This window comes from Saimiri boliviensis, chromosome 4 (assembly GCF_048565385.1).
Source record: "Saimiri boliviensis isolate mSaiBol1 chromosome 4, mSaiBol1.pri, whole genome shotgun sequence".
Taxonomy (NCBI): Eukaryota; Metazoa; Chordata; class Mammalia; order Primates; family Cebidae; genus Saimiri; species Saimiri boliviensis.
The window spans coordinates 114,082,277-114,098,316 of NC_133452.1; the positions used below are offsets into that span (position 1 = coordinate 114,082,277).

Below are 16,040 nucleotides of genomic sequence, written 5' to 3' on the forward strand. Positions count from 1 at the left end.
CAGTCACTGAAAGGCCATTTCCCCAATTTGCCCAATCTTCTAGCTCTGGCTGCCTTGAGATGATGCAGTTGAGAAGGTTGGCAGCTGGGACTGGAAGAAAGATGGGATAGTGGCATGGTCAAGCGGCTTATATGGGAAGAGGAATCTGACCAATTGAAGTTGGAAGAGTGAAGGCAAATGGTGGGTGGCGGGTGGCGGGAGGAGAGGAAATGAAAGCTTCTTAATGGGAGATTGATACAACATCTGGGAGAACATCTTAGAATACACTTGTAGGAGGACTGTGATATTAAATTGCATGTGCATTGTGGCTGCTTTACTTAGAACTGCTAGACCTTGGGCAAATTACTTAGCTTAAACTCTTAGTTTCCTCACCTGTAAAATAGGGATAATACTGTAACTACTCCATAGGGGTATTGGCAGAATTAAATGAGATAATAGAGATAAAGAATTTAGAACAATGTATGCCACTGGGAAGAATTCGATACATGTTAGTTTTATCATTATTATTACTGTTGTACTTGACAAAAATATTTCTATATTACTTAATTTCTAAAATTATATGAAGAGGGCTACATACTGTCGATGAATAGAGTATTTTTTTTTTCACTCATTAGTGAGCACTCACATGGGATGAATAGAGTATTTCTATCTTTTATTATAGGATTTATCAGCTAAAAATATGATTCATATCACAGTGGTAAAAATAAATTTGCTATGGCAACACCACACCAGTCCTTTAGAGTTTACTTTCTTTCCTTTGTCATTTGTGGCTTCAGCATCTGCCTGCTACTTTCAACTTTTCTGTTACACACAAGTGTGGCATACTGAGAGAGAATTGTGCCTAAGTGTAACATGTTAATCTTATTAAAAATTATAGCAAGAGAAAAATGCCATGGATGTTTAATAACCTTTTTAAAGAACCATTAAATTCTGAAAACACTCTCATCTGTAGTAAAGGGCATCAGATTTGTCAGGAATTATTAAATTGTACAGTTTAACCCCAAATATGTTTTGTTTCTCTATTATACTGTCTTTCAATTGCAGGCCTATTATTTTCCAAATGTAACTTTTAGTTATTAACTTAAAGTTGATCTGAGTTTCCATTATTCTTTCTTTCATTTTTCTATTCTCCTGAGCATGTTAATGGGCAATGGAATGCCAAAAAAATATGTGAGGGTAAGGGAGAAGAAGAAAACTGCTCCAGAAGTAAATGAGTAAACAGACCTGGAATAATTGAAAGCTGGCTGTGTTATATATTATTTTCTAAGGTATTAAGTAAATTTTAAAAATACTTAAAACCTAGAGAGGTACTATAAGTAAAGATGTATAAATGAAGTCTACGTTTATTTGACAGCTACTTAATTTTCTTTTTCCTGTAAAAAAAGAACTTCCAGTTTCCCAAGACTCAGCATTGAGTTCAATGAGAGGTAAAGATTCTGGACTATTGGATTAAATGAGGAGGCAGGAACGATTCTCTCCTGCAGGTGGGCAGCCAAGAAAGCAACTTCAACAGAACAGCAATTGGTCTCTGGTCACTTGGGAAACTCAGAATTAATTGATATGGGCATCAACAAGGGAGAAGCAATTCCTTTGTAAACAAACAAAACTGAACTCGTATGAAATGACCTAGAAAATAGATGACAGGAGACCTTTCCAGTTTGTGATTTGGTAGAGAATAGGAGTTCTGTTTCTGTCTGACCTCTGAGACATCTTTGCAGATACTGAAAATACTGTGATAGATAGTGCAGACTCTAGAGTCTTTGAAAAATTCTTTCCCTCTGGCCAAACAGTACAAGTAGAATTTGTTTTCCAAATCAAAATCCAGATTCTACGAATTTTATATTTAAATACGCTCAGCCAACAGCAGGGACCTTACATTATAAAGCTAAATGCTTTTTGAAGCCCATGTTAGAAGAATATAGTCCTGTTGTGATATGTAATATACAATTTCTAATACAGTGTGAAGCCAGGGCCAGGGATGAAAATATGGACACATTTCAGCTTGCCAGAGATGCTGTGATATGGGTGAACATGAGCTTTGTCTATGGGCCGAACTGCATTCCTCCAAAATTCGTATGTTACAGTCTTAACCCCTAGTATCCCTGAATGCGACTGTGTTTGGAGATAGGCTCTTTAGAGATGTGATTAAATTAAAATGAGGTTATTAGGGTGGTTCCTAATCCAATATGACTGCTATCCTTACAAGTAGAGGAAATTTGCACATGTACAGAGAAAAGTCTATGTAAAGATTCAGGGAGAAGACCATCTACAAGCCAAGAAGAAAGCCTTCAGAAGGAACCAACCCTGCTGATACCTTGAACTTGGGCTTCTGGCCTCTAGACTGCGAGAAAATAAGTTTTTGTTGTTTAAGGCATCTAGTACTTTGTTATGGCAGCCTAAGCAAACTAATACAAGTTCCATTTGTAGTAGAAGCTGTTAAACATCATTAGATAGCCCATTTTGCATTCAACAAAGACTGGTTTTCACCATTAAGACAAGCTGCTCCTTCTACCACTTGGGAGGACATCAGTTTAAAGAGAGGAGTTCGGTGAATATGAGTCAGTGCAAGGGCCCCTAGAGTAACGGCACGGGAGAGGGCAGTGTGTGAAAGGAAGGGCTAATTTTTTTCTTCAATGCCTAGTTTTGTTATCTTTTTTTCCTCTACCATTTTGTTTTTATAAACTAAGGGCTTTTTAAACATTTTTATTTTTTTAAAAAAGAAAATCCTCTATTGCTTTCTTATCACAAGAGATTTACCTGTTAATTGTAGAAATATTCCATGCTCATGGTTAGGAAGAATCAATACTGTGAAAATGGCCATACTGCCCAAAGTAATTTATAGATTCAATGCTATCCCCATCAAGCTACTATTGACCTTCTTCACAGAACTGGAAAAAAAAAAAACACTTTAAACTTCATATGGAACCAAAAGAGAGCCCACATAGCCAAGACAATCCTAAGAAAAAGAACAAAACTCGAGGCATCATGCTACCTGACTCAAACTATACTACAAGGCTACAGTAATCAAAACAGCATGGTACTGGTACCAAAACAGAGATATAGACCAATGGGATAGAACAGAGGTCTTGGAATCAATGCCACACATCTACAACAATCTGATCTTTGACGAACCTGACAGAAACAAGCAGTGGGGAAATGATTCCCTGTTTAATAAATGGTGTTGGGAAAATTGGCTAGCCATATGCAGGAAGCTGAAACTGGACCCCTTCCTTACATCTTATACAAAAATTAACTCCAGATGGATTAAAGATTTAAACATAAGAACTGACAACATAAAAACCCTAGAAGAAAACCTAAGTAAAACCATTCAGGACTCAGGCACAGGCAAGGACTTCATGACGAAAACACCAAAAGCAATGGCAACAAAAGCCAAAATAGACAAATGGGACCTAATTAAACTTAAGAGCTTCTGCACAGCAAAATAAACAATCATTAGAGTAAACCGGCAACCAACAGAATGGGGAAAATTTTTCGCAATCTACCCATCAGACAAAGGGCTAATATCCAGAATCTACAAAGAACTAAAACAGATTTACAGGAAAAAAATCAAACAAACGCATTCAAAAGTGGGCAAAGGAAATGAACAGACACTTTGCACAAGAAGACATATATGAGGCCAACAAACATATGAAAAAATGCTAATCATCATTGGTCATTAGAGAAACGCAAATCAAAACCATGTTGAGATACCATCTCATGCCAGTTAGAATAGTGATCATTAAAAAACCTGGAGACAACAGATGCTGGAGAGGACGTGGAGAAATAGGAACACTTTTACACTGTTGGTGGGAGTGTAAATTAGTTCAACCATTGTGGAAGACAGTGTGGCGATTCCTCAAGGACCTAGAAACAGAAATCCCATTTGACCCAGCAATCCCATTACTGGGTAGATACCCAAAGGATTATAAATCATTCTATCATAAAGGCACATGCACACATATGTTCATTGCGGCGCTGTTTATGATAGCAAAGACTGGAATCAACCCAAATGCCCACTGATAGAATGGACAAAAAACAAAACAAAACAAAACAAGTGGCACATCGACACCATGGAATACTATGCAGCCATAAAAAACAATGAGTTTGTTTCCTTTGTAGAGACATGGATGAACCTAGAAACCATCATTCTCAGCAAACTGACACCGAACAGAAAACCAAACACCGCATGTTTTCACTCATAGGTGAGTGATGAACAATGAGAACACTTGGGCACAGGGAAGGGAACAACACTCACAGTGCTAGGTAGGGGTGTGGACAGGAGGCGAGGGGGTCAATGAAGGGGCGGGGAGGAGGGTGAGAGATAACACCTGGAGAAATGCCTGATGTAGGCGATGGTGGTGGCGGGGGGAGGAGGGGATAGAGACAGCAAACCACCATGGCATGGTACCTATGTAACAATCCTGCAGGATGCAGGACGTGCACATGTACCCCAGAGCCCAAATACAATAAAATTAAAAAGAAAATCCTCTATTGTTTTCTCATTACAAGAGATTCACCTGTTCATTGTAGAAATATTAGGAAATACAGATTTTAAAAAATGAAGAAACAAAATATAACTGTGATCACACCACTCAAAGGTAACTGTTTATACATTCTTGTAAATCTTTCCAGACTTTTCCCTATATATTCACGAATTTATATAATATACATAAATGGAATGATTCATTTTTTCTTTTCATCTTTCTGTGTCAATAATTTTTAATTTAGAGCATCATCTCTAATGTCTGATATTGTTTCATTGTATCTATTATACCCTAGAAATAGAATTGGTGGGTGGGATGTGTCTAGGCTTAGACATATGTAAAGACTTTTAATATATTTTGCCAAATTGCCCTCCAGAAAGGATGTACCCATTTATATTCAGAAAGTCTATTTTGAGTGCAACATAAAGCCCTGTCACTGGTAACTCTTGACTCAGCTGCTCAAGGGCTTTCAGCCAAAATCCTAAGAGAAGAGTGAGGAAACTAGAGGACACTGAAAAGCTGTGCCACAAGTGACTCAGATCCTGCAAGTGGCTCGACGGAGGAGTGTCCCGTGTTGGTGGCGGAGGTTTTTCCTCCCTTAGCACAGGACAGGTTGCGGGGAAGCAAGGCAGGATCAGACGACTTGCGCCCATATGGGAGCCGCAAGCTCCGCCAGGAGGAGCCATGTCAGTGCAGCCACTAGGGGTCGCCCTGAAGAGCATGGCACTCATGGGGTGTGGCGTGAAGCCAGAAGAGGAGACTTGGGTTGCTCCCTTAAGCGTGGAAGAGAGATTCCTGAGGACCTCTGAGTAAGCTGGGAGGAACCCGTGGACTGAGGTTCCAGGGATTTCACTGCAGGGAGCCTGAGATCATTGTGATTATGACCCCTGGTTGTTAATTTTATTCCTCGGGCTTTCAGGGCCTGGGAAAATACACGTTATTTTAGGGAAAGAGAACAGAAGGACTGATAGCCTTTGCAGTTTTAATGCATTAATGGGAGATGCTATTTGATTTTGGTTCCTTGCCCAGTATAAGAGATCCCAGGGGGCCTAGTTAAAGGGAAAGCCGAGCTTATCTTAAATGAAAAATAAAATGTTTTATAAACATGAAAATTATGTGGCACTCAATAAAATGTGTTGGCAAGTGAATGTCTGCTACACAATATGATAAATAAAATAGGTTAATTCCTCTTGGGAAAAGAACTTGAATTTTACTTACCATTGGAAGACTTTGAAGTAACTTTCAACAGGAACCTCTCTAAGGAAGATAAGCAGTGGTCTCTGATTTGCCAGTAGGCAGAGTGTGGGAGAGAGGGAAAGAGCCCCTTCATTCTTGACCAGAAATGATCACCCTTTTTACTGTGTTTCGAGATATTCAGAGAGCACCTGGTTGTCCCTGGGTCTTGGACCTTTGCTGGTCAGACGTCATATAGACATCAGAATGATAGCCCCACTGATCTTAACATGGCCCTTGTCTGAGAAATAAATGTGTAGATACAAGTGAAGAATTAACAACATTTTGTTGGCTTCTTTGAAATGTAAATTTAGCTGCCAAAGTGGTTTCCAAAAGTAAACTTCTGTTCTGTACATTTGCCCAAGGCAATGAATAAATTTCCAATAAAACAAACAAACAATTCTTTCCCTGGGGTTGTTTTCTTCTATCTTCAAGTGGCACTATGGAGAATTAATTACTTCATATAATCTCACTCACTATAGCCTATCAAATTAAAAATTGTTATGGAAAAACAGGGCTTACCATCTATCACTGGTTTTGGCTGAGAACTTTTGAGGCGCAGCGAGGGCCGGAAGCGGGTTCGGTCGTTGAAGCTCCAGCTCTTCTGCACTTTGGTGGGGCTGCCCTCGGCTGTGATGTCGGTGCTTGGGGACCTCCTGTCACCTACCGAGGCTTGTCGGCTCTTAATACTCTGTCCCCTGGGGCTAGCCATTCGCACTCGCTCCTTAAAACTTAGCTTCTGACTGTGGAGAACAGAGGCATGATTATTCCATTTCAAGCAATTTCTTCCAGTTTGCTTGCGTAAATTATTTGATGAGGCTCATGTGGTCATATATTTCAATAGACAAGACGTTTTCAGCATATAGGAGCACAGCAATGTATTTTTCCCTTATTTAAAATTTAAGCTTTATCTAATCTCTGTGTTTGCATTCCTTTGAGATCAATCTCATTCTACACGTACACACATCTTTCTTGGATTCACCATAGAAAGGCCTGAAGTCATGTAGCAGTTTGTCCACAATTACACTGTAGATAACCAAGAACTGTTTTGGAATTCACTTGAAAAACAGTTGAATTAACCTCAACTTTTAAGATTTAAAAAGTTATTTTTCATTTGGGAGCATATCTCTTTGTAATTTCTAAACATTTCTACAGGAAAACAGGGATGACAGTTACACTTATACCTACATTTGGCATGCATTTATATTCCAGGCAAGATTATGATATCCATAAATTCATGCAGTCTCATAGCAGTTGGTAGCACCACATAAATAATATTCAACATACAACACTTAACATTAGATTTCTTTTATGCTTACATTCGTACTTGTGAGATGAAAACCACACAAGATAGAACAGCCCCAACATATAATGAATATGATGACTGATGAACGGAATGAGATGTTATGTTCACTAACACAATTTCCTGCTAGTAAACAGGTTATTGATTTGCTGTGGCAGCTACTGGTAAATTATATTTGTTCAGGCGTTCAGCTCTGATGCTGGCTAAGATCGAACTGTTGTGGGCTGATAAAAGCAGCATTAACAACAATCATCAAATCCAAAGTACATCTTCACGCTTTCCTAATCAAGAGCTGTGGTGTGACGTGCTAAGAAAGGCAGGTTGGGATTAGAGACGTGGGTGCTAGGGTCCTCCCTCATCTCTAACATGGAGATGAACATAGCAACACAGCTAAGGGATTTTTGTGGGAATCAAATGAACTGTAAGAAGTTTTGTGCACCCATTTTGTTTGTTTTCTTGTTTCCTTTATAAAGTAATTGTGTTATTCATTAGAAAGTGCTACCATCATCAGTGTGAGAGACCCCGGACTCTGCAGGGCCTGAAGAAATCATGGGGCAGCGAGTCTGAGGGGAGTCACTCAGAGCAGCTACTCTGAGTCGTGCCGCAGCCTTTGTGGGATATGAAAGCAGCATTCTCATGGATAAGGCTTATTTGAGACGAAGTGGAGGCCTTGCTTTTTTCCACTTACCGCAATGTCCACTGTCCCCAGCTGCAGCATGCCAACAGCAAATGTGTTTAGTGGATATGTGTTTTGTAGCTAACAAGAAACAGTAACATTTATTTTTCCATGCCTAGTTGCTTAACAAACGATATTCTAAAAGGGCACCACGTTTCATGTGTGTTTACATGAAAACAAATCAAATAATGAACTATGGTGGTCAGGGAGTTCTGGAAACAATAAACAAGTTGACCATGCAACTGACAGCTCCCCTCGGAAATGCAGACACGGCTAAGTCCCGCATGACTCGCTGAAGGCACATGCAAAGAACAGGCGGGGCAGTTTGGTGATGAGGTCAGGTGGGTTCAAGAGTTCTTTATGACAATCCCAACAGTGAAAGGGTTTATCTGTACTTGACACATGTGTGATTAAATGATAGATTACATTAAACAAGAGCAACAATAACATCATAAACCTGCATCTTTTAATTCTCAGGCTAGGTTTTCCATGTCATCCCAAAGCCTTCAATTATTTAAACAAATCCGTCAAAGGGATAGTGCCCAAAAATGTCTACTTTTCTCAAGCTTTTTTTCTTTTTTAAAAATGGTAAAAGTTTCAAATCTCTTTTTAGTTTCAACACATCTGTTCCATAATTTAAATTTACAATGATCTAGTTCAGGAAGCATATGTTCACTTCTGCACCTTTATTTAGATTAATGAATAGCTCAAGTTGACAAAGATATCATTACAATTGCCCTCACTATATTTGATTTTATCTGTTACCTTTTCTGGAACTAACAGATGCTAATTACTATAAAAGGTTGGGTTTAGTTAATATCAAATTATTTTCTCAAACTTTCAAGATATATCTCTTTTCTATGCCAATTAAACAAATAGGAAATGGATAAGACATCATAAAAACATTTAAGAAGAAAAATAAAATTCAATTACTAAAAAAGCAAAAACATCTAAAATGAAGGTATTAGCATTAAATCCACCATGGTTTATTTATAACAATAGTCTTTTAAAAATCATTTCTATAAAAGTATTTTTAAAAATTGCTTCTATGAAACATTTTGACATTACCTTATGAATAAATTGGAAAGTGGGAATAATATTCTCTAAATCTCAGTACCATTTAAAGCACTTAAAGTTGACAAAAATAAATTCTAGGTAACGTTTCCCTTTTGTCCTTCTAAGCTACATGGATATTTGCTAATGTCTAATATTTTAAAGATTCCCGAGAATCATTTTAAAATAAACTCAGCATATTACATACTAAATCAGACAAAAAGAAATGTTTTCATTTTCTCTTTTGACATAATAATGTGAAAGTTAAGAATAAGATTCTAATCAAGAGCTTTCTAACCAGGCAAAATTTTCTTTTCTAAAGCAAAGATCTGTAGTTGTGTCCTCTTACAAAAAGCTCACTTTTATTATTTTTCTAATCTGTGTCCCTTTGAAAATCAACAGAGCATCTTGATTAGATGACTATTAAGCTGATTAGGTGACTGTTACTGAAAACACACATTGAACTGATTAAAAAATATAGACTCTTCACTGGTACCTTGAAGTTTTCATTATTTTTCTGCATTTTTGGGTGACATCTATGCACATGATTTTTGAAGATTTATGTAATAGTATTTTTAGGAAGAATGTCAAGGATTATCCCCAGGAGACCAACAAGGAGGTCTTGCTTTACAGAAAGTAACAAAAAATTTCTGTGGTCATTGATTGGAGCATCTTTCTTAGTCTACAGTCCCACATTCCCAGCTGAGGACGATGCTCAGCAGATGCACAGTCACCCTGCAAGAGAGAATTCTCCCGTCTCTAGGAACCAGATGTACAGGTTATTCAAATGGCCTAGCATGCAGTCTATTACTGGCTGTTCCCTGCCAGGGAACTGTGTGGCATCATCATAACCCTACAGTAATCCTCTGGGACTTAGAATGCTGTAGTTATTGTTATACTTAATTAGGGTTTTAGCCCTTCATGGGATAAGCATTCTACAAATTCTCGCCTCAGGCACAATATGGCAACTGAGCCATGACAATCCAGTGCGTGCAGCAGCTTAGCAGATGTCCAGCCACAAGGAGGCGCCAAAGGGCTGACTGCCAGTTCTGCGCGGGACACCGACAATTGGTCCCAGTGGTGAAGAGTTATCAAAGCAGGCAACAGGCAACAAGGAAAATTACAAGCGGGTTAAAAACCTCATTCGAGTCCCTAGAAAGAGTGAGTCTCTGAACAGGGTTCAGTTGGGGTGGGTATCACCTGGTCATGCACCTGAGGTTAGTTGGCATTCTCAAGTCTCATGTCAATAGCCCGGATGCTGGGTACCTCTGCTTCCGTGAGGTGTACATTCTGAAGAGCTTCTGCTTATTACTACAGAACTTACTAGGAGTGAGGGAAATAGAGCAGCACATTACTAAGCATTTCACGAATAGGAAAGTGCTTAGGGATTCTTTCTTTCATAAAAACAAAGCCATTTGGCTTTATTGTTTTTAACATAGAAGCACAGACTATTTAAGCAGAGTACTAACTATGTTGTTTAACTGTGCTGCTTGAAAGCTATCCGGTGATCTTAATGACTAGGTGGAAAAATTCGATTTGAACTAGACATTACGAATGACGACAGTCTCTGTTAGCATGTTTCATATGAACATAAGAATAAATACTTTAGAAGACAGCTACCCCTGTAATAAATATCAATAAAACAGTATATATGAGTCATAATATACTTTAGAACTTTAAGGAATAAATATTTACAGAAATCAATAAATTTGTAACTGTTGACATTTAAAAACATAAGTTCTTGGTTTGTGTGAAACCTCTGCAGTTAGAGCTGATATAGGTAACCAATTGTCAGAATATGTTCAACAAAACAGAAGAAAAGATTCTAGGTTGCTAGTTTGTAGAAAAAGAAAGAAAAGTACGTTTCTTATTTTAAGTCCTATGATGTGTTGTTAAAAGCCTAACTCCATTTCCTCTATCAATAAATGTGAACAGAAGGAGAGACCATTTTGGAAAGATTGTTTTTGAAACAATGGAACATTTTGCCAATAAGGACACAAGTTGACTATGTTGGAAAAAAAAACATAGTTTAGTTTCACTGGGTTTAGTTTAACAACACATGCAGATCATTCATTGCACACAGAAGAAAGAAAAATTAAATAATGGAAAATAAATGCAGAAGAGATATAAGAGCACACCATCTTCCACCAGGGTTCTAGAGTTCTCTACAAGAGCCACACACTGCCTCAGAACCCAGTAAAACCAGTCACGCAGCAGTGGTTCAGAAAAAGCACTCAGTGGCTCACAACACAGGAGTGTCATGTAAGACAAAACCATCATTTGTGCCTTAACTTTTAAGATACCCATCTTTACAACAGTCTCACAGGTACCTGGTAAAGCAACTTTAGTCTAAGAAATCTGAAAGGGTTCTAGTAACACTTTCAATATTGCCATTAAGGAGGCTTAAGTATCAAGCAGGCATATAGCCAACCATTGTTGATTTAGAAGACAGAGTAAGTAGAGGCAGAAAGATGTACAGACAATCTCAAAACCTCAGACAGTACAATCGTTTTTGTAGCAATAAAAGGTAGAAAGAAGGAAAAGCCTTCTTGTATCAATGTGATGACTAACTGACAACTATTTGATCATATGGTCAAGGAGGAAGGGAGAACAACATAGAACCCTCAAGGTGAGAATATTGGCTTATTCTGGCCAGATGGGTTCACAGGTAAATTCAGTCCTCTGAAAAGGACGATTTAAATTAACACGGAAAAAAACCTGTCCAGTTTAAAAAATGATTTTTTCCAACTGATTTTTAATAGAACGAAATAAACACATTTACCACCACATATGTGAGATTAGAACTGTTTGAGTGGGAATTCAGAGGAAAATAAATGAGTAATTAAATAATGCTAAAGAAGTATTTTATGATTGGAGTAGAGGAAAAACAGAGCAGGCTCAGTTGAGACTAACACTGATTTGTGCCTGACTCAGTACCAAAAACTAGTGATGAAACAGTATTTCCACTCTTGCTCAGTTGAGCTCTATTTAAAAAGCTCTTCTTCAGATTGATGTATTTGTTTTTTGTTTTGTTTTGTTTTGAGATGGAGTCTTGCTCTGTTGCCCAGGCTGGAGTGCAGTGGCTCGATCTCAGCTCACTGCAACCTCTGCCTCCCGTGTTCAAGCGATTCTCCTGCTCAGCTTCCCAGGTAGCTGGGACTACAGGTGTGTGCCACCACGTCTGGCTAATTTTTGCATTTTTAAAGTAGAGATGGGGTTTCACAATATGTTGGCCCGGTTGGTCTTGAACTCCTGACCTCAGGTGATCCACCCGCCTCCAACTCCCAAAGTGCTGGGATTACAGGCGTGAGTCACTGCACCTGACCATTGTATTTTTAAAGTAAGTTTTTGGATCTGTCACAAACAATGTGACATTTTTCCTTAGCCCAAGACATCATAGACAAATTTTGTTTAAACATACCCTTACCTCAGTGTAGAAAGACAAAAATCTCTTTTTAAAAAGAACATTCCAAAGCCAGTAACATAGTTAACTAAGGGTTCTACAAATGTGTTCAACATCATAATCAATTTTGCAGAAAGAAAAGTCTCTCTGTATGGCCCAGTCTCTAGTCATGGCTCCGTCCTTCAGTGAGAGTGCCAGGCACCCAGAGGGGGATGCTGGCTGCTGTGTTGAACTCAGCTACGCTTGGGTTACTATCAGTTTATAACACATAGAAAACCATGAGGAAGGCCTTAGGAGATTCCAAGTTCTGAGCTCAAAGATGAAAATGTTGGCTCCTGCTTGAGTTGAAGCTTGTCTACTTTGCTAATCTAAATCACCATCAATAACTCAGTGGTCCCAAAGGCAGTAAATAACTCTACAGTTGGGTGGTGTTAATTAGTTCCTTTGAAATGGGGTCAAGCATTAATTAACAATACTCTGGACTCAGATCTGCTCTTCTCTAAGGAAGAGCTCGCATTATAAATGCATTTTACTTGATGCATATTTTGCTTGGGTAAGGACAACTTTGTTACTTTCTAAGATGGTACTGTTGCTATTGTTATTACAACAGCCTTTCTGCATTCATTGTGTAGGATTATAAATTCTGTATATGGAGCACAACAATAATATGTATATGGAGCTTACATAATATTAAAATGGGAGCTTCAGCTTATTTTCTTTAGATTATTGCAATGTCTTTAATTTTCTATTTCTCTTTTTATATTTCTCCTCACTTCCCATTTTTTTGTTGGTGTTTTATCTCTTCCCACAAACTACTTGAGGTTAGGGACATTTTAATACTCTATACAATAATTATTTCTTGAGCACATTCTGTCATAGCTTTACCCAGAGTGATGTGACAGCTAGTTGAAAGATAGGAGACCTAAGTGCATGAAATGTAAGACCTTAAGTAAGGAATCTAGGCTAAGTAATAGTACAGAACTTATTTCAGGGTGGTTTTGCTAAATGTTCAATGACCACAGAGAAGCAAGAAATTTCCATGTGTGATTCTCTAAGTCATCAACCCATTTCAGTGGTTTGTACATATTTAAACCTATGTGTGTGTTATCATTGACAACCTCAGTCACAAATAAACAGCAGAGAGGTAAATGTTGTGGACATATGTGAACATCCTAAATGTAGAAAATTTGGTTGGTAGTTTTTTTGAAATGTGACAACTGAGTAGGAAGCTCATTTTTGGACTGGTGAGCAGAAGCTCAACACTGATACTTTAATTTTGTCTTTGTTTTCTGCTGTGCTAACATTTAAAAGCAGTGCAGTATCACTGTGTCAGCCCAAGGTGATCCCTCACTCAGGATTGCCATAGAGTTTATGCTTATTCAAGCACCTCCATGTGATTTACAAATTTCTCTTTTAGTTTTCAGCAGCTCCGTTTTGGAGGATGAAACTAAGATGGTGATCACATTCTCAGGTAGCTCTGGAATTTGTGCCAAAGATGGTCTCTGTCCTTTGGATTTGGAGGCAGAGCACCCTTTGAGAGAATTAGTAAATGGATAGCTCCTGAGACAATGAAAGCTTTGAAAATATCACAAAAGCAACTGTCCTCTCGCTTAAAATGGCTATGATTTATTTTGTGTAACTTTTTTCAAGTAAGATTGTCACAACAGAGGATGGTGAACTCTGTATGGAATCTAGAAAAAGTACTAAAGGTCTAGAATTGGTCAGCTTATCTCCTCTAGTGTCTAGGCAAAGACTATTCTGAATCTAATGACTAGAACCTCTCTTTGGTCAAAAACTTTTCTTAGGTGGTGAAGAACAACTTTTTCTGGCAATATCACCAAGGAATATCCAATGCCCTTGACTCTAGCTCTATGCTACCAAATAAGAGAAGGGACTTTAATGCCATCACTTGGGTAAGTTACCTGCCCAGAAGGTGTGCCTGATGTTGTAGAGCCTATCATATCTATCTCACATCATAGATTAATGCATTTATGTTCTGATTTGTGAATCTTTACATATTAACATAATGCAAAAATGGATAATCCAGAACATTAATATCCCAAGTGAACTTTCGAAACTGGTTTCAGTATTGCATGACTCTATTATGATTAATGTAATTATCCTAATAGTACAAAGCTAAAAGAACAATCCCTGGACCCACATTGGCCTCCTCTTAGGGATCAACTCTGGGTAGGTGGATGCTTTCATTTCTTTACTGAAACAAGTGACAATGACAGGGAAAAAAAGGTATCCCTTCTACCTTTGCTGGCACCTGGTTCTGCCTCTGCCACTCATCACAACATTAATGCTGGGTTCCACCTGGTTCTGTTTTTCAGGGCTTTGCTCTCAAATCTAGACACTTCCTGGTACCCATTAACACATATTAAGAAATTTTTCTTTCACCTCCCATTCCATCTAGGTTTAATTCTCTGCTGTAATCTGATGAAGCATTCCATCTATGGCATAAAAAACGGACCATAAATTATTTGGTGAATTTTTGGAAGGGCTGGCTTCTTCCTAAAAGATGGGGGTGGGACTCTTTTTTTGAGTCACTTGAGTAGACTTCAGCACTCGGTGGGCTAAAGGTGTCACAGAGAGAGGGTTTTCATCTCCTGTACACAGTGTTTCTATTGCCAAAAAATTGATTACATATATATATATATATATATATATATATATATATATATGATTACACACACACACACACACACACACACACACACACACAGACACATATATAAATTCAATCATTCCAAAAGAAGGACCCTAGTGAAGGGGAGTATATCCTAGACTGCCACCTGGGCTTATAACATTCAGAAAAAAATTTCTTTCTTTCACTCTCTAGATTACCATATTTTAATACTTTGATAAGACTCCTCTCTGGGAAAATGACAGCAAGTACTAATCCAAGATCAATTCCTCTCCTCCCCCACCTCTAAATATTCCATGCCCTGCAGATTTTGAAAAAGCAGGGAGTGAGTTAGGGAAAGACACTTTGATACTAAGGAGGGGGAAAATCAATAAAATAGTAACCTTTGCAGGCAAATCTTGAGAAAGGTCACTTTTAATCATCTGGTATTTGTTGATTGATTCTACTCACATGAGACATATTTAAAACATTTGGTAGGTATCAGATTTATAAACAAACGTAGCAAAAGAGAAATCACAAACCTGCTTGATGCTTCCCCTTGTTCTTTCCTTCAGGTGCGTGCAGGCAGAAGAGAAATGATGATAAACCAGTGAATATATTTATAGCACTTGATAACGGCCAAACTGGAGATTGGGGAATCAAGTACCTTAAGTGAGTCTTTTCATGCAAGATCCACAAAAGCAGTGTTCTTTATAATAAATGTACTCAACTTGCTAACATGTTCTTTGTGGTAGAGACCCGAGATGGCACAACATTTACTTGGCAAAGCCAAGACTGCCCACATAGAACGAAAAACAATAGACTTTTCATTAGCCAAAGCCGTCCATGGCTAAGAAAAAGTGGTTCTGCTCTAACCAGCATTAGTGAGGGCTCTTAGAAAGCTGCTAGTTAACAACGTAACTGTTTTCTGTGCTTCTGGCAGACTTAGGTTTCTAAACCTGGATTCATTAATGAATTGTATCTCAGTCACTTGCTGAGGCAGATATTTTTGTATTGTATAAAATCTAAATTTCCATGGAGTAAATAAGGCACACAGAACATTTACCAAAACTCTTTTAGCCTATACTGTTGGGTGGCATTTGTAATAACTCATTTTAGTGAATTTAGGTCTAAGCACCATGATGCGGGGTCTGTACTCTTCGTGAATGAGCTGTGTGCCTTTGGGCAGGCACCCTGTTTGTGTGCGGATCTTGGTTTTCTTAGTAAATCAAAGACTTTGGGTTAGATAATCTTCAAAT

General features: G+C 38.2%; 1 protein-coding gene across 4 annotated transcripts in view; it reads right to left on the bottom strand.

The window, feature by feature from the left end:
- KCNQ5 (potassium voltage-gated channel subfamily Q member 5) overlaps positions 1-16,040 on the bottom strand; it is a 581,045-nt gene that overhangs the window by 81,057 nt on the left and 483,948 nt on the right. For 2 of the 4 annotated variants that reach the window (XM_074398052.1, XM_039467796.2), the window contains 2 exons: positions 15,324-15,350; positions 6,240-6,460 (listed from right to left, as the gene is read on the bottom strand). In XM_074398052.1, the coding sequence (XP_074254153.1) occupies positions 6,240-6,460; positions 15,324-15,350 (248 nt within the window). Of the gene's footprint in view, positions 1-6,239; positions 6,461-10,015; positions 10,073-15,323; positions 15,351-16,040 lie in introns of all 4 variants that reach the window. The other 2 variants (XM_074398053.1, XM_039467797.2) reach the window with 2 other exon arrangements.